This window comes from Mycetomoellerius zeteki, unplaced genomic scaffold (assembly GCF_001594055.1).
Source record: "Mycetomoellerius zeteki isolate Tzet28-1 unplaced genomic scaffold, Tzet1.0 scaffold153, whole genome shotgun sequence".
In the NCBI taxonomy this organism is placed as follows: domain Eukaryota; kingdom Metazoa; phylum Arthropoda; class Insecta; order Hymenoptera; family Formicidae; genus Mycetomoellerius; species Mycetomoellerius zeteki.
The window spans coordinates 186,786-210,283 of record NW_017256479.1 but is presented as its reverse complement, the minus strand read 5'-3'; the positions used below and the strand labels follow the sequence as shown (position 1 = coordinate 210,283).

General features: G+C 32.2%; 1 protein-coding gene across 3 annotated transcripts; it reads right to left on the bottom strand.

Moving 5' to 3' along the window:
• Positions 1–13,260: 13,260 nt before the first annotated feature.
• Positions 13,261–23,163, bottom strand: LOC108720577 (prolactin-releasing peptide receptor). 3 transcript variants are annotated; one of them, XM_018444670.1, is made up of 4 exons: positions 22,614–23,163; positions 18,784–20,242; positions 15,082–15,328; positions 13,261–13,717 (listed from the first exon to the last, which is right to left on the bottom strand). In XM_018444670.1, the coding sequence occupies exons 2-3, from the start codon at positions 19,759–19,761 to the stop codon at positions 15,089–15,091; spliced, it is 1,218 nt and encodes a 405-aa protein (XP_018300172.1). In that variant the 5' UTR covers positions 19,762–20,242; positions 22,614–23,163; the 3' UTR covers positions 13,261–13,717; positions 15,082–15,088. The 3 variants fall into 3 exon arrangements, with proteins under 3 accessions (XP_018300172.1, XP_018300171.1, XP_018300170.1); XM_018444669.1 differs by lacking the exon at positions 22,614–23,163 and adding an exon at positions 22,320–22,600; XM_018444668.1 differs by lacking the exon at positions 22,614–23,163 and having other exon boundaries at positions 18,784–20,365.
• Positions 23,164–23,498: the final 335 nt, after the last annotated feature.

Sequence of the window (23,498 nt, the reverse complement as noted above, 5' to 3'; positions counted from 1 at the left end):
CAGCAAACATTTAATCTTTTATTTAATTCCTTCATTTAATCTCGCGAATTATTGCTATAATAGATATAGAGATATTGTTATTGCTTGTGAAAATTTTAAGTTAATGGAACTTTTCGTGTTGCAGATATAATAACAGATCATTTTTGTAGCGCTGCTTAATATCGCAATTGAGAATTTCACGTAATAATATAATATTGAAATGAAAATGAAGCTCATTATGGAAGGACAAATTATCATCTGTTTGCGAAGAATTAATATACCTAATGCTTTTATTAAAATACGTAATGCTTTCATTAATCATATAAAAAGTCTTTAACATCATATGAAAATTTTCATCAGAAAAAATAAAAATTATCGCGATTAGGGAAATTCTCTATTACATTAACTTTATACGAACAACTTTTTCAAAATTTCTCTTTTCAGGGATTCTAATCTCATCCTATGTAATGAACAAAAAATTAAATTATATTAAAATTAAGTATGTAAAATACATGAACACTTAAATATTACGTAAAAAATTTGTATGCTAAAGTTGTCTAACTTTATTGTATAATATAGAACTTAAAAGTATATTAAGAAGTTAATTGCAAAATAAAAAGGAGAAGATAAAAAGAACGTAACTTCAAATAGCCGCTTTAATAATAATTTTTCGGATAATTAATTATTTTTTCATATTCAGTACCTACTATCTTGTATCTAGTAATAATCCAGTTGAAATAATCCGACATCACCCAAGTGAATTGTATCAGAAAAGAGTCAGACGAGTCATAGCCAGTTTCTTTACTTTTTTGAAGAAGGTTTTATCTTTAGTAAAGTTTTTCTCGAGGGGTTTGACCAACCAGTTAATGTAGTTGACCGTGAAACTCTCGTGAAACTCGAACTTCAACTTGAAGGTTCCGTTAACAAATCCTTTGGTCTGAAATCCTTCAGTCTGCCTTTCCTTCTTGAAAATCGCACCGACCTAATTCGCTAAAAATGTTTAACGAGACGGAATGATTTCATATTCTTGCGATTTACTACTGACTCGTAAGGAAAATAAGAGCGACATTCTTAGAAAGCGGAGCATTTGGAATTTAAGTACGCTTTTGGAACTCCGACCTTCGTGAGAAGAGTAGTTCGTCTAATAGCCGACTCGAACTACTTGCGCGTCCAGGCACGTAGATGCGATTCAAGGCCGGTCGTTGTCCCAAAATTCAACACACGTAGATAAGTTTAATTTTGACTTGAAGTGCCAATGTTCCCGTCCCAAAGTGATGAGAGCAGCGTGATGATAAATTTGAAAAAGATATGTCCTTTTTATTAACTTCTTTTAGAGAATTTAATCCGCTGCTCCTGCAGAACGAAAACGAAAAAATGTGATTTGTATTGTAAATATTATATTTATATTTAATATAATTTAAACAAATTTGTTTAACTGTTAATATGTAACTGTTAATATGTAACTTGTTAATATGCAAGTTATAAATACTGTAGTTACAAATCGATGAGCAGTATGAGTCGTGCGGTATGAGTGTGCATGCTATTAATCAGATTTGAAGTAGATATAAATAATTATATTTATAATTAATTGAAAATTCCAAAATTCAGTTTATCAGAATTAATTTATTAGTTAAAGAGGATCTCAGTAGAGATTGAAATCGATAATAAAGTTCGCAATCATTATAAGTATAATTATTTGTACTTTAAAATTTGATTAACTTCGTACACTCAATCAAGCACTCGTACTGACCACTAATTTATATTACAATTAATGTATCATAACATTAATTTATATTATTACATATAATTGAGGGGATTGGCGGAATAAAGACCTAATTACAAAATCTTGATTTTGATAAAAATTAAAATAACTTGTTACTTTTTTTTATTATACCATAGATGGGAACAATATTAATATAAATGTATATTTATATAATGTCTTTGAGAAGTTATATGTTATAATATTTCTTTATTATCAATATTTAAAAGTTATTTGCAATTTGAAAAATGCACTTGGTCCCTTTTTCCGAATAATGATCACAATATTGTAAGAATCGACAGAAAGAAAAGACTATGAACTGCAGAAATGTTTTTTATTTTCACATTCTTCTAAAAGAAGTACAGAATGAATATGAAATATATTTTACTTTTACACTTGTACAAAATAAATTAAAATAACGTTCAATCATAATCTGATGAGTTTTCGTAAGATTTTTAAACATAAATATGTTGTAATGAAAATACATTATTATCGTACCATTTTCGTTTAGTCTCTCATAAAAATCTCATTAATGATTTTAATTCATGCCCTTTTTCCATAAATTATATCATTTTCACCACAGGACAATCGAAACACATTCATATTTAACTAATGTAAGCAACATCAATTCCTTGTTTGTTTGCGCTAATCTTCGGGAAAAAGGTCTAAAGTAGAATTGTACCTTTATTCTGCCAATCCCCTCAATTATACGTATATTTTTTTAACAATCATCCGATTTCTTTTACGTAAACAATCACCTTAGAGCATTTTTATCCCAATTAAAATTTATTATTATTAACAATATATTATTAACATATTACTAACAATATATGTAGTATAGATTGTTTTCTGATTTATTAATGTTAAAAAATATTAAAGATATGGATTTAATCACAATTTTCTGGAAAAAAAACAGTAAATAAATATCAAACAGATATTAAACGGAATAAGCAGCTTATAAATAGTATTTCTAAAAAATAAAGATTTTAATTTAATATAACCCTTTTTTATTATGGGTTTTCGATGAAATTGCATATTTAAAGTTTCGTAAAGTCATTAAAAAAGAAAAAAATATATTAAACAATTTTAACAAAACTTATTAAAATATGTTTAACAAAAAATATTTTTCACAATATTTATATAAAACAATATTTTACAATAATTTACCTTTTCTCGCCACTGGAATATAAAATATCCCACGTTATAAAGATTATAAAATCCTCTTTTTTGCTACGATTAGTTTTTTTAAATTCGTAAAAAGGCGATTAGTGGTGAAATCCATTTTGTCTGCATATTCAATGAATTACGATTTTCGACACGAATTTATAATGAGATAATTCATCCAATGATGATGATATCTGTGAACAGTGAACACAGGTGACGAATTACCGTAAACGCGATTTTCACATTACGAGAATTAATAGACTCTCCGTCGCCAAGTGCTGTTGACCACTTAATCGGTAAATATCCACATGTTTCTGCAAGTGCAGATAAATATGTTCCTGCCGATAAATACGATATAGCACAGCGTCATACCGTTTCCGACTACAACAAATCCACGGGAGAGTCTCGCCTACCGCCGAAAATAGGAAACTAATTTGATCTGAGAATGCAAGCGATTTCGGAAGCGATTCCGTCGCCTTTCTCATAAATTGCCCGGAAGTAATCTACGTGGTTCGCCCACGTATTTTCAACAATATGAGATAAGAGACGCTTTACTCCTCGCGCGAATAGTTTGTGTAAAGTTGCCACGCGTACCAACATAATGACACAATTTCAGCATGACGAAACGACGACACGTGAAATGACAACAAGCATTTTCCGACCCTACCCACAAATACCGTGTTGATGTGACGGTATGTCTGTAGGGTGTGATATCCCAAAACAGTGTGATAAATTGTTTGCGAATAAAATATGACTTATACGAGACTGGCTTCATCTGCTGTATAATAAAGTGGTCCAGCAGAAACGAAATACTTGCGAATAATTCTTCTAGAGTTTAAAAATGTGAAAAAACGTTAAAGAAAAAATTTTTTATGATGCAGGATAAATCTATCTTAGTGTCAATTACAAGATATAAAGATGAAAATATATCTTGTAATATACATAACAATATATACGAGTAGATACCATTTAAAAAAGTATACTACCATTAAAAGAGTATTCTACTATTTAAAAAAAGTTATACGGAATCCGGGATGTCTTGCATATAATATAAATGATCCGTCAAGATTTTGCAACGCTGTTTTTTTAAATCAAATTTAGCATACTGACTTTCGCATCGTGATGAGAAAACTGGGTCACAATGTTTCGCTGGAAAACTGCGTCGAGGAGGGTATTAATTCTTGTGTCACCGTTGCCTCTTGTCTCACGAGACGTTTATTGCTCGTGTCGTTGCTGCGTCGCTGTAAAATGCGACATGAAGTCGTTACATTTTTGTTATACTGAATTAAAACGACCAGATGCATTTGTGCCAGTAGCTTCCAATCTGTAAAACTATGAGAAGAAATGACACACTATACTATTCGCTACTTGAAATCTTTAGCTTCATTGTGCAGAATGGACGTAATATAACGTAACTTTATCGTATTCTCGGCCGAGTCTATTAACTTACGTTGTAAACTTTCGTGGCGTTCACGAAATATTGCAAAACGTAGTGATGTACTTACGAGACATTTATACTCGGCTTATAGAAAGATCGAAAGATTTCCAAGAAAATAAGAAGTGACGACAACAGATAGTTAAAATTAATATCCAGCAGTAAATTTAATTATTTCTTCCTGCAAATTTTTGCGCCAGAGTGTGCTAGGAGTTACTTTTTGCTTGAAAAAGAATTGTAATTAATAAGGAAACAAATATAACAAGAAATATAAAACAGAAAGAATCTTATTTCGTTAGAAAAATTTTATTTTGAGACTAAAACATTATTTTTATTTTAACGAGCAATTAATAAAATTATAATAATTAAGCATAAATTTAAACAATTCAAATATCATTTATGCAAAATCGTGCTCTATTACTTGTAATATTTTCTCTCTTCAAAGAGATAATGATTTTTCTCTTGTTAAAAGCAAATAATACAATGCTAATGGGAAATGGTATAATTAAGAAACATTAATCACCAAATTTAAGAGACTGCTAATCCATCACTTTCAATGGTTACGAACAAGCAATTTACGTAGCATTAAAGACTTCTGAAATACAAATGAGCAGCGTTAAATCCTTCATTTGATCAATTAAACTTTCTCTAAAAATAGACAAAGTGCAAAAATTTTCATAACAAAGCTAAAATCGATATCGAGTAAAGTTTTAAGTATATTCTATCTTTAAGCGTATTTCACGTATATATAATATATATATATATAATATATATAAGGACTAAACGACAAGAGGTCTAGAAAAAGTTTACTCGTATAATTACTTGTAAATAATAATCTTAAAATAAAATTTGTAAAATTATTTATAACTTCTTCCATTGTGTTTTTTTTTTCGTGCTGCACTCATTGTAGCGAGCGATACGTTTCTTGGTTCGCTAAATCACGACACTTAATTTTACATAAATGGAAGCATTGCATAAATGAATTGCCTCTCGTTCGGCGCAATGCGCTAGTTAAAGTGAAATTTTAGCTGGTGTAATAACGCTCGAGTTTCATCCGCTGGTTTTCAAGCGAGAATCAGAAAAACACATGTTCAAAACAGTTGAGAGGAAATGAGCGCATTATAAACTTATGCGTGGAGCAAATGTTACAGAGCATTTGCAACATGAGTATCTATCATTTTACATTCTATTACTAATCTGTACGTATATGAAATATATATGAATATAAAAAAATAATTACAGATATCGTATACATTTCTCGTACACTTATGACAAGTAAAATAATAAAACATATATTGTACGTTACAAAGAACAAAACAATTATCAACATGAACAAGAATTGAAAATTATATATTTTAAACATTTACTAATCTTTAACCAATAAGTATGTAACACAATTCCATAATAATTATTAAATTAACTTCGGAGATATAATTAATTATCCAATGAGTTAAAAAATCAAGTGTTTAAAAAATGTCTAGAAATTATTAGAAGCATTTATCTATAATACATAAAAGAATATATATTTTATGTTTTTTTGATAATATAAAAGCAATAAAATCTTTTTATATTAGCTTGTTTACAGCAAATAGAATTTTCATGGAGAAATTTTAAAACATTTTTCATTAACGTAACTATATCTTCAGCAATAAATATATACTATAAATTTTATTTCACATATTGTATAGTAACATATGTAATTGAAACAAATCCTTTGAATGTACTTCATACAAAATTAACAAATAGAATATTATATAAAAAAAATGATTTAATAAATAGACTAATAAACAAAGGAATAAAGAAATTCTAATTTGTAGCTATGCGATTTGATATTTCCTAATTGATGTATTTTCACAAAAAATTATAAAGAAGGAAAGAAAATATAATATTTTAGCGCGTGAAGAAAATACTTTTTCATTGTGAAACGAAATGGGAAGTCGGTGAGACAGCGGAAATGTGCCTATAAGAGAAGGAACAGTAAGAGAAACAGCGAGAAGCAAAAACCAGTAAAACCACTCTCATATACCAGAAAGGTTTTTACTATTTTGTTGTGTAGAACACGCACATACGTACGTTTGAATAATAGGAGTGAATTAGCGAGAATTATTCTCTTATTCTTCACTTAGCAAAATACAGAACGAATATGTAATACGCGTAAACTTAACATTATCCTATATAAGTATAATTTATCTATTTACCGTTCATACTTTTGTTAATGTCAATAGCATTTGCGAAGTATGTCGTATTTTGAGAAAGGCAGATATAAAATATGCTACATTTCAATAAGTTAGATAATTTGAATCACTTAAAATTTAACGAATCTAGTAAGAGATTGATCATATTTGCACTATTTTTAATTTATTAATCCATTACCTAATTTATTTGCGTTTTCTCACCCATCTATTTTTTTTATATTTGCTATCATTCTTATGAAATAGAAATTCTCTTCACTGTTATTTTCAGCTCTGTCCGTGTTCGATTAACCACAGCAAACTGTTTGTCAAATTAATTTTTTAACTGCATTCTGATTCAGTGGAAATGGATAGAAATGGTCGATAGGAACGGGACACAGAGAACATCACGTTGATTTAAAATTTGTCAGGACAGTTTTCGTAGGTTTTCCATTGGCGAGTGGAACGCCGCTTTTAAAAAACGCCGATCGATCAATCACGTCTGCTTTTCACGAAACATTGGTACTTGATTGTTCTTTTTGCGAAAAACTGAACGGAAATGGAAACGCAAAATCAAACTAAATGAATGCTTAAAGGAATCGTATCCACAAAGTACAAAAGTACAGAAATTCTGAAATGTCATTTTCCAAAGAAATGTTTCAGACAAAGTTTACTTGTTTTTCCCCGTAGAATCCAAATATGTAACATTTTACAGGGGGTCCCATTTAAAACTTTGAAGTTACCCCCCGCCCCTCATCAAGGGGGGACGGAGGTGGATTTTTGTTTACGCAGTTAGAAAGGTCCCTCGAATATATGAAACTTTCTCATGAACAACTTTTTGATAGGACAAATATTTTTAAAGTTATTAGCTTGTAATACTTTACGTGGGCCACCCTGTGTATATTTTATTATTTCATTACTTAATACTGTCTGTGCGATAAATATAAAATTGTTATAATAATAGATAGTGATAGAAAAGTCAACATAAGCAAATGATTAGGTAAAAACTTGAAATTATTATTTAAACATCAAATAAATAAAATTTAATCCTTCAGTAAAGTACCTACAGAGTATGGAACGTTTTGATTTTACTTGGTCGTCTTCAGCCAATGTGTGTTAAATTCAACACAAATAGTTCTTGACATTTTCGTTAATATACGCTAATATTTCATTTGTAAATATTTTGCAGTATAACGTTTTGCAAATGCATCGTATTCCGTCGGCGGAAAATAGTATTACACCTGACATATATATATATTATAAACAAATAAAATTATTAATTATACGTAGCAATTGGTTATTTTGTATTATTATTTGATATCAGAAATCAAATACATTTTATATAATGTAGAATTAAAAATGTCAGGTGTAATAATATTATTTTCCGCCGACGGAATACGATGCGTTTGCAAAACATTATACTGCAAAATATTTGCAAATGAAATGTTAACGTGTATTAACGAAATGTCAAGAACTATTTGTGTTGAATTGAGCACACATTGGGTGAATAATTTGGTCCGATACGATTACGGGATAAAAATTAAGCGCATAAGCCAACGAGAGAGAACACTGTACCGTGTTCGAAATGCGATGAACTGTTAATTTTAATTCGGATTAACGTGTTCAGCATAATAACGTTGTGAAAATGATTAATACAAAATCATTATCGCGGTAACAACATATCGCTGGTTTACGTTTGCACATAACGATGCGTAATAAGAGTTTAATCCGTTAACAAGCGCACGATTATTGTGTTATTGGTTAAAATAACCTTAAAGTAAATTGAAAGGCAATTGTGAATAAAATTTAACGTTAACAAATAAAATTTAACGACAATATGCCTATATCGATTTATTAATTAATACGAATAAATTAAGATAAATGTCTCAAGAATTAATGTTTCCTAAAACATTAATATAAAGAAATACATCGCAAAAATTTAGGTTAAGAGTTCAACTCTTGTTCAACCTTTGAAAACACGAACAGATAAATAATATAATATATATATATTGTATTGTTATTGTAAAAATTTGTTTTTCAGAATGGATGTCGAATTGTAAACAAGAGTACTTCGATCCTTCTTATTACGCAATGTAATCCGCAAGTAGCGCGTTTACGTCCACATAATCACCGATTTTGGTTAAGCGATCTAATTAGCAAGATGATTTCCATCGTGGGCGAAATCGCATCGATACAACATTTGTTTATTCATTGATTCGGTAATTGATCGACATTGACAGCTCGAACGAGCTGTATTTTAACGTAGAAAAACGGATCTGCCGCGCAATTCATACGTTTCACCCGTTCGATGCGTTTCAGAAAATTGGTTTCATTACCAGCTTTTTTCGAGTAAGAACAAAACCGAGTTTTTGCGAATAGTATTGTTAAAACTTTCTTTTTTTCGCTGATAATTAAACCCGCATCTATATAATTGAGTATTGAAGCATAGCTTCGTTAACGCAATCATGTAGTTTCGACTGATTTTCGAAACATATCGTGATACCTACATGAGGTTTGTAAAATGAAATTTGGTATAAATTAGGGCAAATGAAAAGTTATTATATACGAATAAATTTTTTTATAGTAAAAGTGAATATCCGTGGAAATGTATTATCCGAAGATATTAAATTTTAATCAGGTATTAAAATTAGAAAGAGGGAAATATTTTTTTAAATAGAATTTTAAATGTTTTAAAAAATTTTTAAGAATTACGGAATAAAATAAAATTTGTTTTTTGTATAACAAAATCAAGGATCTTCTCTCAACGGTAGTTTCCATCGGAAAATAAGATTCTTTTCTCTAAACAGCTTTATCTTTTAAAAATAATTTGATTTGGCTTCTTAGAAAGAGGCTATTAACATTTCACAAATCCGTCAAATCCAATAAGAGTGTAAGTTCATTTTGTAGATGTTCATTGCCAATCTCATTGTTCTGATCGATTTATTAAGGATGGCATTTCTATCAGACACTTATTGTTTAATGCAATTTTGCTAATAAAATATTCATCGTTCTTTTGTAATCTCCTTATATTCAAAAGACATTTACAAATCCTTTAGTAAAAACTTCGATAATACTCAGACAGGCTTGATTACGAAGTTCCTGCACCTCCCTCGGCTTTGCTGTCCTATTCGATAATGGGAATTTGTTGGAACAGATCGAACGGTTCGAATTGCAGCGTCGATGTGAATTGATAGAAAAGTGGTACGTTTCATGAAACCTACATTCTTTACACGCGTTGGTATATGAAAAATCATCTGGTTCGATGATAATGGATTATCACGATCTAATGTGACAATTTCACTTTTTTCTTATATACAAGATATCAGTTTTTATATCGTTATTTATAGAATATCAAAGAAAATTGAATATAAAGGTTATTTTATGAGCAATGTTAAGTGGCAATCAACTGGAAAATGTTTAACACAAATGAGAGAAGATCATATCCGGTCAAAGCAAGTTTTAGTGCCTAATAATATTTTTGTGTGAATTTTATAGTTTCCTAGCAAACTGCACGCCAATTGAGATGCTCATTATCATCAATAATATTAAATTGCTTGTCAATTTAATTTGTAATATTATCGTTGATTTCATATATAAGCTCAATTAATATTATATAAGATATTACGTACTCCAGCTTCAGTTCAGAATTGTGTTTGAAGACCGACAAATAATTGACGTGCCATTTGATTGAAGAAAAAAAATTGTAAATTCATACAAAAATATTATTAGACAATTTGCTTTGACAGGATAGTTTTCTTTGCTCATTTGTGTTAATTTATGAGATTTTTAATTTAAAATTTAGTCGTCAGAGTAATATCAAAAGTAGATTAGCAGTTAGGATGATAACTTGAATCTGAAGTAAAAGCTAATTAGAGTTACTCACAGGCTGTAAATATACTCTGACAAATTCTTGGTATTCTTCCGGCTGAATTACTAATTTCCACATATACTTCCCATTTATATTTTCCTTTGATTCAGATATTGTGAATAAGGTATCATATGAATATATCTAATCTCGGAATCATATAATTAGAACTTTTTAAACACATCTGTTTGTACCTTTGTGTCCGTTGTATAACATACTATGTAATCATATATCTTAGACAGTCTAATCAGTGTGATAGCAACTTGATCGTTGGAATATTTCGATATTATGTAGCTATCGATCGATCTATTTAATGTTCAAGAGAATAACCAATGACTGTAGGTATATTCTAATTGACATTATCTCTTATAATATTCATATTTATGCGGTTATTGTTATGTTGTTGTATAACCTTTCTACGCATCAAAATTAGTTTATATTTCTGAAAATTACAAAAAGAAGGTATTGCTGTATTATCTTTAACAAATCGACTCGTAAAATTATGTTTATCGCTATACTATGATATTGTTTCAAGACCAATGTATCCTCAGATGAGTTTATGATTATTGCAATAAATTGAATAGATTATCTGGTAATTTTCTGGTAATAGATGAACATCATTTCTATCGTGAATATCTAATTTTCATAACGAAAAAAAGAAAACAATAACTTATAGTAAGTTAAAATATTTTTATTATATATTTAGATTAATTAATTGGATAAGTATCTCTTATACACGCTGAAAATTTTAATTTCTTAATTTAAAAAAGGACTATATTATGTAGAATTTAAAACAAATTAAAATATTTTTCAGGATAGTCCGCAATTAATTTTTATTTGTTCTTCTGAGGTTTAAGACAATTATTTGCATGAAATTGTAGGATCTAAAGGCGACAAATCGATGTAAAGATCTTGAAATGAGTGAAATTTGAATTATTTCTTAAAATGCAAATAATAATAACGTTGGAAATTTAATTCGCGATTTTGAAATTTAAAATTTTATATCAGTTTAAGCAAAAATAAAATCTGCTAAATAACATATATTTTGAATCTGTTAATAGGTTTCTAAATTACATCATCTATCACGTATCTTCTAGAATACAGTTATTATTATCTATACACAATTGATTCCTTTTTCCCGTCAAAACGTTCCATGATAAATGTCAATTCTCGCAAACGGACGTTATCTTGCGTATTTTTTTTTATTCCATCTACGATATTTACAGGATGCGACCGAAATCGAGCATGGCTCAATATATCCACAGAACAAGTCATCGAAGTGCTGCGATACCATATGATGGAATATTACGTAAGCCGTTTCATTTCGCGTCACATCGTGCTATAAAAGAACGATTTAATATCGCCGTTTGGGACTTTACCCGTTCGAAGTCCGACTTGCATTCTGCTTTTAAACAAGCCGTGTGTGGGTGAGCTACTGGGAGAGTGCTTTGAGTTTTAATATATGGAAGTCTCGACAAGATTCGATCCCATCCCCAGTTTTACGAAACTTTCGATCCATGACGCGTTATTTCCAGGTCTGTGGAGGCCATTTATATTGGAGTTACCGAACTTCTTCCCATGCACTTCTCTTTTACATTTGGAGACTTCTGCCCAACTGAATCATGGCATATATTGTTACGTCGACGCTAAAATATCTCGTGACACAAGATTCTCTGTGAAACTTTTTATTTCGCTTCTATAATAACCTTCTTCGTTGTATTTCCATAGCGACGGGCCGATGATCGACGACGATATAAAGGGAAAGGATGTTTTTATATTGTAATGAAGGTCTGATATAACAGATTGTAAACACTAAAATAAGAATTTCAGAATCTTCCTTTTTAAAACGTCTTTATATTTATATTGGGAAAAGAGGTATTTGATATAGTACACACACACACACACACACACGCACGCACGCACGCACGCACGCACGCACACACACACACACCAAAACTACGTGAGTACAATAAAATATATGTTCATTAAATTAATGAAAACTAGTCCAATGAATTCTCATAATGATTTAGATTATCAAAATATTACTAGAATTCATTGCAAGAATACGTGAATGTGTAGTTATATTAATGAATCCAGTTATTGTATTAATGAATTAACTGAACATTGATTGATGATCATTCATTAGACTAAAAGTGACCAAAATTTCTTTCAGTGCAATAATTAATTTATTAAGACAAAAAAAGTAATAAAAGCAAAAAAGAAATATATTACAATTACAATTCGTATTAGACCAACAAAAATAAATTAAAACAAATAAAGCTATTTTTGGATATAAAGCCAATCTTAGTGTCTAAATATTTCAGAGTGAATTTATATACATAATTAATTCCGCAAACCACGCGCGCGCCGAAATCTTTTTCGATCTTGAAATGCAATCATGAACAAAATTAAGGTAATAATATTAAATATTAACAAGCAATTTAATAATTTTTTATGCTAATACACATTTTTTAGAAAGATATTAATAATTTGATACTAATCTTAAGAACTAATAAATTTGTTGCAATTTTTATAATCTCGAGGTATTATATAGCTAGAGATTCACATTGGAATTTAGCAAATTTGATTTATAATTTTATATAATGCCATGTATTTATATGTGTTATGTGTGCGCATTTCAATTCCCCTAAAACATCTCTCATATTGTAATCGCATCTCAAATTATAAATAGAATTCTCTCTCTGCCACGATTTATAAACCTTCTAAAGTGAACTTTACATACAAAAATATTTACTCACAAGAGTAATCAATCGATCTTATTCCAATGGAAGTTTTCACTTACACAATCTACATAAATCAAATTCATATAAACAGATGAGGGATATCTATAGCAATTTTCTTTAGACGTATCTCCTGTTTTGTTTCAATTCGCGCATCGACGAGTCGGAGAATGAAACGATAACTTTTCGTGTAGCGGTCGTTACGTAAGTCGATCTATCTGTTTGGAACAAACGTGGTTTACCGTCGCATCAGCGTAAAGTGCACAAACGACTAAACGTGGGTGGAATTCTCAACAATTGCGATGTGTGTTACTATCAAAAAATTTCTCCGTCGTGAGAAAGCTGCACTAGCATTTTGCGAATTTCCAATGTTTCGTTTTACCTTTCTGTCCCTAGCTCGACCGGAGGTGGAAATCACGCACAAGTATTCGAATGACTTTCCTCCCTCTCGTGAATCTCGTAAAGCTCTCGGTATTCCCTTCTTTAGTATGTCCGGCTATGTATCCGCGCGTATGTATGTGCACTATGTTAGCCAGTTGGCATTTGTCGTTCCGACAGAATCTCATAAAATACATGTACGAAGGAAACTGGAAGTATCTAGAACTGAAAAGCTACGGAGATGAACGTTTTTACGAAATCAAAGCATCTCTCTCACCAAGATATATAGAAAAATCAAGTTTCTTAAACGAGCAAAATGTCCTAGATTCAAAAGATGAAAATCTCATGCTATATTATATGAAGAAATCTTATTACGACATACGAATGATATTAGAACAGTTTGCTATCACATTCGAAAAAGTAGCAATGGTAAACTAATGCACGAAAATTACATAGAGTAACGTATAGTGGGATATGAAAGAATACGTCTAATTAACACGTTCAATTCCGGGCCAATTTTAAATCATTTGACTACGTTGCGTGAGTCATCGATGACTCTGAGATGTTTATTGATATTAGATATTATCGCCTGTTTGATATATTTTTATCTTTGCTGCGAAAATCGAATAATAAAAGTATGAATACAATAAACACTTTATAATTATTCGTTTTACGAATATTTTAAATATTATTAAGATATATCTTTGATATAATTATATATTATATAAATATTATATGTATATATTATATAATATAAATAGAAAAATCTTATATAATAAAAAATTGAAATTAAAGTTCATAAAATATAAAAGATTTTAGTTTTATAGTGTCTTATGCGCGTTTATAAAAATTTAATAATATTATTATGTAACATAATACAACGTTTTTATTGCTTTTATTAGAAATATCGATATGTGATACTTCATTCGATACATTGACTATTCATTCGACGTTGATATAAATACTTTTTAAATTATTCAATATATTCGTATTCGATATCTTTTTTCACGATATTTTTATTTGCATTTATTATATTTGTTAAATAACATGTATTTCATAATGGTTAAAAAAGTTATAAAAATTATTGTAAAAGTTTTTTTAATGTACCAATCATCAATGTATCATCATATATCATAATATGTGTATCCACATATAATATTAAAAATTATTTTATGATTACATTTCTTTTTATAGCCAAAATGTTAAGTGAACTGAATGGAAAATCCAGGCCAGATCATCGGTGACACGGAAAGCGTTAATATTTGCGCTTCCAAACATTCATTTATATACATATTTTCTGGTACATTAGACGTGACATGTAGAAAGCTATTTATAAAAAGATAATTTTTATTATCGCTGTGTGAGGGATAAGCGGTTTTTAATTTAAGCGTTACAACGGCCGTTTAGACAATGGAAGAAAATTTGGCAAAGGACAAACTTAATAGATACTCAAATTGTTAAAATACTGTCACCAACTCGACAGTGAATGATCGAGTTGATCTCCTACTGTGGCATTTTCATTATGTTAGTTGACGTTTTCCCCATTTGACATGTCTAGCAGCTTTATATAACGAAATGTATTTGCGCACCTTTTTCTCACAGAGTCGCGTCGTCGAAATCCTTTGAGGAACTCGTAGGCTGATCCAACTCCTTTGAGATGTTTGTCGTCTGCTCCAGAATGATCATCTCGCATCCCTCGGGAGTCTGCATTTTCATATTACTGGGCAATAAGGTCTCTTGCAGGGTGTTATTACCGTTACATATCTTCTCGCCCCTGCAGTTCTTCTTGATTCTCGGAGTGTTACTGTTGGAGTTTCTTGAATAACACGGCAAAACCTATAAAAATTTATTTTGCGAGTTAATTTTTTAGTTAATAATACGAGATTTTACTCTCTTTCTTTCTCTCTCTCTCTCTCTCTCTCTCTCTCTCTCTCTCTGTTTCTCTCTTTCTCTTTCTCTCTCAGTATTTAATAAATGACATGCATTTTCTTGTAACGTACACGATTTGTTATTATTTCCCTTATATAATACTGACTAATTTAATATTGGCCAATTTAATATTGAAAGTAGGTAATTAATTACTTATTTGGAGTACTAAAAGCACCGAACAACAATGCTTTTAATATTTAAAATAAGTAATTAATTACTGTCTTTCAGTATTTTAACTAGTATTAAATTGACTATAGTATTAGATTTCTGTAAAGATTATGCCAAGTTGGATTTAGACTAATTTATGTCACTATTTATAATATTATGTTATAAACGACTTATATATGTTTATATATTCACACATTTATGTTAAATCAGGCAAATATATTACACTAGTTTACAGCAAAAAATTATTTTGGACTGGACTACGTGTGTCTTATAGATTTTTGGATGCTGAAAACGATGCCGCAAGCGAAAAAATTTTAGCACGTCAGATTTCCAAAATAACTGAGATTTAATATGTAAAAAATGGTTTTTTTGCGATATTTGACATTTTTTTATAAAGCAGGTGAACATTATCTTGAAATTTTGATCAGAAATCATGAATGTATTGTTCATCCCCTCTAAAATGCATTTTTTTTATTTCAATGCCTTACTTTTTAGCCATGTTATGAAGGATTAAAGATAGGAGCTATTTCGAATATAAGGACTCCGGCAGCGTCATGTGTGTATGTGGATTAATTTTCGTTTATATATAAAAAAATGTAAAATATCGCCAAAAAAACATTTTTATATTAAACCTCAATTATCTTGGAAATTTGATGAGGTAGAATTTTTTCGCTTGCGGCATCGTTTTCAGCATCCAAAAATCTATAAAAGACACGTAGTCCGGTCTAAAGTAATTGAAATAATATTTCTTAAAAGTTAGTTTAGTTTTTTGTTATGATTTCATTGACTCAACTATATATGAGAGCGATATTTGATTTTATATGATATCCTTTAGTAGCGATATTCCTCAAGGTGTGGTGCATTTAAATTAATTTTATCTAAACGAAATTATTAATATCGATTCCGTAATTGCAGTTTATGAGAGCGCTGTTATGAGACAATCGTTAACCACATTTTATTATTGCGAAACTTAAGGTCGGAAATTGATGAAAGGGCGTAATCAAGTTGTAGAAGATGTGGATAATTAAAAATTAATTCAATACAGATCGAGAAAAATTAATCAAACTTGACGAGCGCGAAGAAAATGCTCATGACTCGACTTTCGCGCGATACTCAAGTCTCATTAATATCAAAGCATTTTCCATGAACGGAATTACGTTGCAAAATCAAATTCATTAATTTCTTTTAATTACTGAATGTTTATAACAAGGTGAATGTTACAATAAGCAATCGATCACATCAAGTGATGTGATCGATCTATCTTTTCCGTTCCTATTTCTATAACAAAATAAATGTACAAAGAGAAAAATAAATGGAAAGAGCAATACAATGAAAATGTAGAAAGAAGAAATAACAGAAACGAACGTCATGCAAAATCCGACACATATTTTCCGATAGAATATCAGAAAACGAGAAAATACCACAAAGTATAAAACGTCCATATCGCGTGTAAATCTTTTTCTATTTTATAAATTCGCAAGTAGCTGAAGGAAAGTCTTTTCGCGAGAAAAAAGAGCGCAAAAGTCATTCTTTTACCATAAATTCTTGCTTCGGCAAACCTCTCGGTTTGTCCCGACCATGCTCGAAACCACCAATACTGGCATCTTTGAATCGATTGAATACCCTTATTCAATGCAAGTTGCATTCAATAGACATCCGACAAAACACGTTTATGCATCTCGTTTATACGCGACTGTCTTACTGGTGCGCATTGATGTCCTAAACACGTTTCATCATTTCACGAATATATAGAACTCGAAGAGAAGAAATAGCTCTGCTGCAAATTAATTTCGGCGCGATAGAATTCTAGTTTCTCCTTCAACGTGTTGCAATTAAGAACATAACACATCAGATTCTTGCTCCTAGGACGTAAACAGTTCTGTGCCCTAATTACTTGAAGTGCATCCTTGCACGCTCCTTAGAAATTGCATGTAGGTAGTTCTAAATGCATTAAATGTATGGCGTAAAATCATATAAAGCGATGTAAAATCATAGTATTCGTTACTAAAAAAAAGATATATTATGTAAAACACGCTGGAACGAATTTTACATGCAACAATCTTTAATATTATTTTTTTTTTCATAAAAGTATTGCCTAATTTCTTTACCTAAGTAGAAATTTAAAAAGCTGGAAAATTTTTAAGTAGAAATTTAAATTATTGAGAGCTTTGCGTTTTCGAGAATTCACTTACTTCGAAAACGTCGAGAGATACAATTTTTAACGCATCATTTCTGTAGTTGTACGATTTCGTGAAGGTGGATTTTAGTACGTAAGTATACAGGGTGAGTCATAAATATGTTTTAAAATTTCGTGTGTTTTTATATTAAAAGAAAGAATAAATGTTTCTATAAACTTTAGGTTACAAATGCTTTGTCGTTGAAATAATGAATACGAATAAATGTGAAATAATGATTGAGTTAAATCACACAAAAAAATTATTTCTTTCGTGTGCAGAAAATCATAACAAATTTATGTTTTTAAAAAAAGGTAAAAAATTATGCGTGCTCCTTAGAAAAAACTGTTACATAAATTATTATACGTGCTTGTATGTGCAAACAACAAAAATATCCACGTGAAACTTTTAAATAAAGTTATTATTTGATACTGTATTTGTATTGTACCCATTATTTCGATAACGAAGCATTTATGATCTAACGCTCATGGATACATTTGTTCTTCCTTTGCACGAACACGCTCATAAAATTTTAAAACGTTTATGATTCACCCTGTATAGAAGTAATACATATATGTGCGCTCCGACTGCATTAAAAATGATCTACTTGCTCGTGTATATCTCGCAGATGAATGGAAAGCAGCGAAATAGGCAGATTTTTTCCGATACAAGCTTCGCAAAATCCAGATTTCCTGTATTTCCAGAAATCTTGATTTGATACTCAATTATTATTTAAAATCTATTCATATCTAATTTATAACATACATACGTTTGAGAGCGCCAATAAGCGGTCAAAGTTAGAGATGTTATGAATATAATATATATTCTTAACTTTTTAAATTTTTAACTATCTCAGATGTGACTGTGCGCCGAAATTTTGATCGCTTATTGGCGCTCTCGAACGTATGTATATTGTACATTTATACAGTCGGATCTTAATTCTTATATATCTGATTTAGCCTTAATCTTCGTGATCAGAAAAATAAAAGCTGTACTAACAAACTCATTGCATATACACACCTGCTTAAATTCCTTGCGGAAGTTGTCGTTGAGCCAGGCGTAGAGGAACGGATTGTAGCAGGTGCTGCTCATGGCGATGCAGTGCGACATAAAAAAGCAGAGTCTGTAGTAGGACCAGTCGTTGGCGTACGAGTAGAAATCATCGACGACGTTGACAATATTGAGCGGCAACCAGGATACACCGAATATGGCAACCATGGCGATCAGCATCCGATTAGTTCGGCGTTTCCTCTCGCGATCCGCTTCTTCACGCTTGCTGGTCTTGGTACCGGGTTTAGCACGCGCCCGATCGTTCAGCTTAATCGACACGCATATGTAGCAAAAGGAGATTACAAAGAACGGCACGACAAATTGCAGTATCGATGTGAGCGAACTGAAGACTTTGCGAAATGGCTCACTGGGCCAATTCTCCTCGCAGAAAGAGATATACGTCTCCTCTAGCTGCATGTAAAGCCCATATGGCAAGGTAAGTAACAACGCGATCACCCAGATACTCACGATGATCGCTAAGCACATCTTAATCTTCATGCGCGGATGGAACGGATAGATAATCACTAAGAATCGATCGACGGCTATGCTTGTCAGCGTGAGCGTGCTGATGTACACGCTGACGCCCTGGGAGTAGGGCACCAGGTGGCAGAGGGTCTTACCGAAGATCCAACCGCTCAAAAAGGTGTACAGAGGAGTGAAGGGTACGGCCAGTACGCATAGCAGCACATCGCTGAGCGCGAGATTCGTGATGAAGAGATTGGTGACGGTGTGCATCTGGCGGTTTCGACCGACGACGAAGACTACCAGTACGTTACCGAATATGCCCAGGACGAAGATAATGATGTAGAACAAGCAGAATATTATTTGCACCGTCAAGTTCGACGTTATGTCCTCCGACACGTAGGTATAGTTGTGCGCTGACAAGTTCTGCATGGTGACCATTATTACCGACGATGCTGACGTTATTTGCGCTGTACCGTTATTCATGATACATCTCGAAGAGTACTAGGTCAGTCGCGTTACACTCTTCCTCTTCCTCCTTTTCCTTCCTTTTTTCTTTGTTATCTCGACGAATCGATCATGCGTCAGTGATACGCTGACGCGGATGAATTCGCTAATGGCCCATCTCCCAGAACGAATGCGAGGTGGAAGAGATCGATCCGGTAATGCGATTCGGCGAGGTGGGAATTATCCGGAAGAGAACGAAGTGTACTTCGTCGATTTCGAGAAGTGAATTAATTTCTCATGGAGCTCCTCGGCTATTAACGTTAACAGCACTGCTGTTATCCCGCGCGATGGATGTTCAGGCGTCGGGGGGTTCTGATAAGCGAGTTATAGCCTCAGATAAGCAGATTAACTCGAATTTCATGCCGCGGTATCCTTGCAGGGCAAACTGTTTAAAGGCATCGATTACACTCGACGTGTGTACAAGCTTTGCAACTCTTGCTTGACTTCTGCCGAGATAATCCTTTAAGCACGATTTAATTTAAGTTTAATTCTCTGACAGTTTAAAGATAGATTAATGAGGAGTATACCGTGCTTTTGTCATTATCTCTTATCGAATATTTAATTACTCTTTATATCACGTTAATTATAGAATCTTGAAATCCTCTTCTTCCGTGTTTTTAAATTAAGTATCTTCTTTTTGCATTCTCACGACAATACCGTCTTTCAAACAGAATTCACGTTGAAACAGAAAGTAGCGAACGTCGTAAATAAATGATGATGAATTTAGAAGTAACACCAATTGTCTTGTTCATTAATTCACAAGGTAGCAATGAATAAATGTTTAATTAAAGACCAGGGTACAGTCAGACAAGCGGGAATACCACTAAAAAGTCAAAGGATCGTTGTATATTTCACTCTTATTCATAAATTATAATATAAGCTTTACGCTGTTGACAATGCACAACGGAGAAATACTTAATCGTCCAGAGTTATTTATATTAAAAATTTCTTCGACTATTAGAGATACGGTATGTGAATATTATATGCTTGTCGATATATTAATAGAAACGTCGATTACACATCAATTCGTTGGGCGTTCACGTTATACTCGGAGCGAATGGCGGTGACAGTCAAGCAATTAATGTTTCGCGACAAAACTTTCAAACTCTCTGGGAAACGACGGTCGTTCCTCTCGCTGAAACAAGACATAGAGAGCAATTAGGAGCACCGATTATGACCTGGTCGGTGTGGGCGAAACCATCAACAAAGTTTGGTGGTGTCGTCATTGCCGTCAAACAAGCATTTCGGAAAGTTTCGAACGGTCGACAATACCGGCCACGTCGTGCTTCATGAGTCTTGAAAGTGAAGAGAGAGAGAGAGAGAGAGAGAGAGAGAGAGGGGCAGGCTATTTAAAAAGCTTGATAGAACTCGTTAGCATCCAGCACTCCTCAAGATTGTTTTGTCATTAAGATGTCATTAAGAGTCGAAAATAGAGACGTTAGTATCTTCTGATGACACAGCTTTGCGTTCTCTTTTTTCTTTCTCATTTTTTCTTCTTAGATGTTGAATAATAATTTTGTCGATTTTATTGATATTTTTTAATGGCTACTTCGTGCGGATTTGCTTACGCGCGGCTAAGGGGTCGTAAATTACACTGAGCGAAAACAATTTTCCACTCGTTAGATACGCGATGCGTATTAATTGAAGATTAATGGAATCGCGTTACGTGCTACACCGTTGATGGACACCGATTTTAGCGGCTATGGTAAATATTTTGATGAATTCGATGTGAACTAGCCGAGAGAGTATCGAGAAATTATTACGGGAGGCTTAGAGAATAAGTAGCATTTGTTAAAACGTCTACTTTAAACATAAATTATTGAGCGATTAATGTAGCATGAGTTAGTAAATCCATTGATAATTGTTAAATTTTATTGTATCTTGTACTTCAATAAATAAGAACATAATTTTTTAAATATAGATTTAAGTATACATATATACTTAAACCTTAAGTATAATACAATATAACGATATATCATAATTACGATGTATTTATGATATATCGTAATTTTGCATTTCTATATTTATTTGTATATAGCTTCAGTTTGTTAATAATCAAATAACTCCTTGTCGATTTATCAAATATTAAAAATTTTTTAGTTATATTATATCTCTCAGTTATTATATTATCTCTCTGTAATTTAATAATTAGATAGCAAGTTTATTATGTGTAATAACGTAAACTTTTACTTTTATTTTTTATATTATATAATAATATAAAATTTTAATTAATGATAAAACTAAAAAATGATAATTTAATTTTTATAATAATCTTGCAATTAACTACCACGTTTTTTACTAAAAAGTTAGTAAAAAAGGAGAGATAACTCCAAAAGAGTTATGTGCAAAAGAAGAGTGCTCCGAAAGCATTTGAACAGATCTCTTTAAAACTCTCTTCTCTCTTCCCAACTTTACTTCTCACTTTCATATCTACAGCTTAGAGGGTCCAAGAAGATTAAACAAAAAAAAACAATAAACAAAGAAAGTAAAAAGAAAAGGGTATCGTGAAAAGTGATGTGCCGTGAAAGATCACGTACGCTTGTACACGTGCGACATCGATTTCGGCCACCTGTTGAAGAGTCCGCGTTGGAAAATCGCGGCAATTTCTTCTATTACGCGACGGGGACGATGGTTCACCAAGTTTCGTCGAGTTGATACGGAATAAAGTTCTTAGAATCTATGTGATGCCGCGCGGATTTCTTGCGCGGACATGATTACGTAGGAGATTTAGGCTGGTATTACTACTGAAGCTCGTGCATCCTCGAGGGGATCCATGAAACGAGAAAATGAAGACACGCACGCGGAAAAATATGAAAACCAATCTCACATACACTCACAAACGCGCACTCAGACTCTCTACGCGGTTGTTCCTCTCTTATAATTCATTGCAGTTTCATTCGTAACACGCTCATCATTCTTCCCCATATAGCACAGATCTCTAAGGGACGTTCTGAAGGACATCCCCTACGAACGTCTTAACATCCCTTCTCAGGAAGATCTCTGAGATAAAGTGTACTATATGGGTCACGGTGGAGCATTTGTTACACGCGAGTACGTTTGAGCATCGTCTATAATCTAGGCTATCCGAGCACTTCTCCTCACGAATTTCGTTATCAATCCATTTATCTATCTCTTATCTTCTTTTTTCGACACGCGTGGAAAATCGCGATACGTCGTGAGAAGCACACGTGTCTCTATTATACTCGATTTCCCTCGCGGGATGTTCAACGCGTGGTCCAGCTGTACAATGATTCTCGCGACTCATCGAGGATGCCGGGACCACGATCCCGAGACGATAATCTGTCGTGCTCGCTCGACGCTCTCATACTAACGCGATCACCACGAAACGTCGCGACGCCGCGACTATGTACGCGCGCTGCTTCCCTGTCCGCGACTGAGACGAGAGAAAATCGGCTTTCAGCCTTCAGGGAAACCGAGGGCGGCTTCGCGCGCAGGCGTATGATCGCATGTGATGCACCTATCACGATGTACCTATCTGTAGATGCAGAGATATATTTATAATAGAGTATTTGATAATGTCGATATTTACCCACGCAGTAAAACTTTCAAAGGACATACTAAAAATGTTTAGATGAGATGTCTATAGAATGGTCCCAGAACGTCCATTAGATAAAGTATTGTACCGATAATTTTAAATATTGAGCGGAACGTAGGTATGTCGCAAAAGGATGTACATTTTCTTCCCCCTCACTCTA